We start from the raw sequence: 2,046 nt of genomic DNA, 5'->3' as shown, positions 1-2,046 counted from the left end.
ATATATGATGGTATCAAGTACTGTGTGTGCAAGTGCTTACCTAGCCGTATATACCATGACAGTGAGAGAAAAATACATGTCTCTTGTCTCTTATGTATGTCTTAGGCATTGTGTACAGTATAACTGTATACGCTGGCTTATTTGGGTAACTATGTGCAACAGATATTTTTATGTCGGTTCCTGTCGGTTCCACACACGCCCCCCCAAACAAAAAGTTGTGTGTGTTTGTGTGGGCTTCCTTAAGTTTATTGCAATTATATGCATGTGCCTCTTTTGCCATATAAAATTCCAATTATAATTTGGAGTTACTATCTTAATTTTAGACTGAACCTTGTTTATTAGCGGGTTATTAAATCTGCGTGTTATTATGTTTGGTTTGCCTTTCATTCATCTGCACTGGATGATCCCCTTTAACCTGGAGGGCCAGAGCTGATTCCACTAGTGTGTGAAGTTGTCTATTGATTTTCTCGAATGAGAACAGTGGCGCATCTCTGGCCGGTGGCTTGTAACACATGTGGCCACCCTGCTGCTGGAGCATCCCAGGGAGATGAGCGCAGAAACCTAACCAGTTGTGGTTTTTTTTCTTTTCTGTTTCCTTGCAGTGTTCAGAGGGCGATGATGCTCCAGTAGTTTTCCCTGCTCCATTCCTAGGCATCGCTTTGCTTTCCTTCCAGGGAAGATCATTCCGCTTGTGATCCTGCTGAGGAAAGAGACTCCGATGGACTTACACCGGGCAGCGTTCAAGATGGAGAACTCACCCTATCTCCCCAACCCGCTGGCCTCCCCAGCACTGATGGTTCTCGCCTCCACCGCCGAAGCCAGCCGTGATGCTTCCATTCCCTGCCAGCAGCCGAGACCTTTTGGTGTCCCCGTGTCAGCAGATAAGGACGTGCATATTCCCTTTACCAATGGTTCATACACTTTTGCCTCCATGTATCACCGGCAAGGTGGGGTGCCAGGAGCGTTTGCAAACCGTGACTTTCCTCCGTCCTTGCTTCACCTCCACCCCCAGTTTGCACCCCCCAACCTGGACTGCACCCCGATCAGTATGTTGAACCACAGCGGCGTTGGGGCTTTCCGCCCCTTTGCATCTACTGAAGACCGGGAGAGCTACCAGTCAGCCTTTACGCCGGCCAAGCGCCTGAAAAACTGCCATGACACTGACTCACCCCATCTGCGCTTCTCGGACACTGATGGGAAGGAGTATGAGTTTGGCACGCAGCTCCCTTCCAGCTCCCCCGGCTCCCTCAAAGTTGATGATACAGGGAAGAAGATCTTTGCTGTTTCTGGCCTCATTTCTGACCGGGAGACCTCATCCAGTCCTGAAGAGCGAAGTGACAGATGTAAGTACCTCCATTGACTTGTTGGTTCTTCTTTTGTTGCGCCTCATGGAGATACTCAACAGGTGCTTGTCCTGTAGTGCTGTGGTTCTTGCTGAAGGCAGAGGAAAGCCGGCCTTTCCTGCCTGCCCAGCTCATCCACGCAGTATTGCCTTGTCTCTTCCAAATGGACACTGACAGATTTTAAGGTGAGGGGCTCTTGAAGGAAACTCATCTTCCAGCACACAGCTGGAGAGAAAATGTTGACCATGCAGAAAGCTGTCCATGGCCCGGTGTGAGGCTATAGATGCTATACACGTGTGTAAACAGGGATGCAGCTGGAGTGTGTAGCCAGAAACTTTCCCAGAGCTGGAACCCCCCTGGTTCTTCAGGTATTGCTTTCTGACCTTTTCTTCATGCACACCGTTCTTAAAGCAGATGCATCACCTTCAGGATTCATGCCTCAGGTTAAGGCAAAAGTACCTTTTCCTCTGATTAACTTCAGAATATTTCTAGCCACCGAGCTCCCTCTTCAAGACACAACCCCAAATTTATTCTTAAAATTCAATAAGCTCCTGCACCATGTGCTTACTCTGAGTGTTCTCCCGCTTCAGTGCCTGTTGAAAGGTGATGTGCCCTTTTGCAGATCGGTGGTTGGACTGAAGAAAACCAGTTCAGACGCTCGTGCCTGTAACTCCCTGTTCCCCCATCACCTCATCCCTTGTGA

At 49.0% G+C, this 2,046-nt stretch overlaps 1 protein-coding gene across 1 annotated transcript; it reads left to right on the top strand.

Moving 5' to 3' along the window:
• Positions 1-718: 718 nt before the first annotated feature.
• Positions 719-1,343, top strand: LOC104528766 (E3 ubiquitin-protein ligase Rnf220-like; the record flags this gene model as incomplete). The annotated part of the gene is made up of 1 exon (XM_010172870.1): positions 719-1,343. A coding segment is annotated over exon 1 (625 nt), but the record flags the coding sequence as incomplete, so codon positions are not given.
• Positions 1,344-2,046: the final 703 nt, after the last annotated feature.

This window comes from Antrostomus carolinensis, unplaced genomic scaffold (genome assembly GCF_000700745.2).
Source record: "Antrostomus carolinensis isolate BGI_N321 unplaced genomic scaffold, ASM70074v2 scaffold41437, whole genome shotgun sequence".
NCBI classification, from domain to species: domain Eukaryota; kingdom Metazoa; phylum Chordata; class Aves; order Caprimulgiformes; family Caprimulgidae; genus Antrostomus; species Antrostomus carolinensis.
The sequence above is the reverse complement of the archived record's forward strand: the minus strand, read 5'-3'. Positions and strand labels throughout refer to the sequence as shown.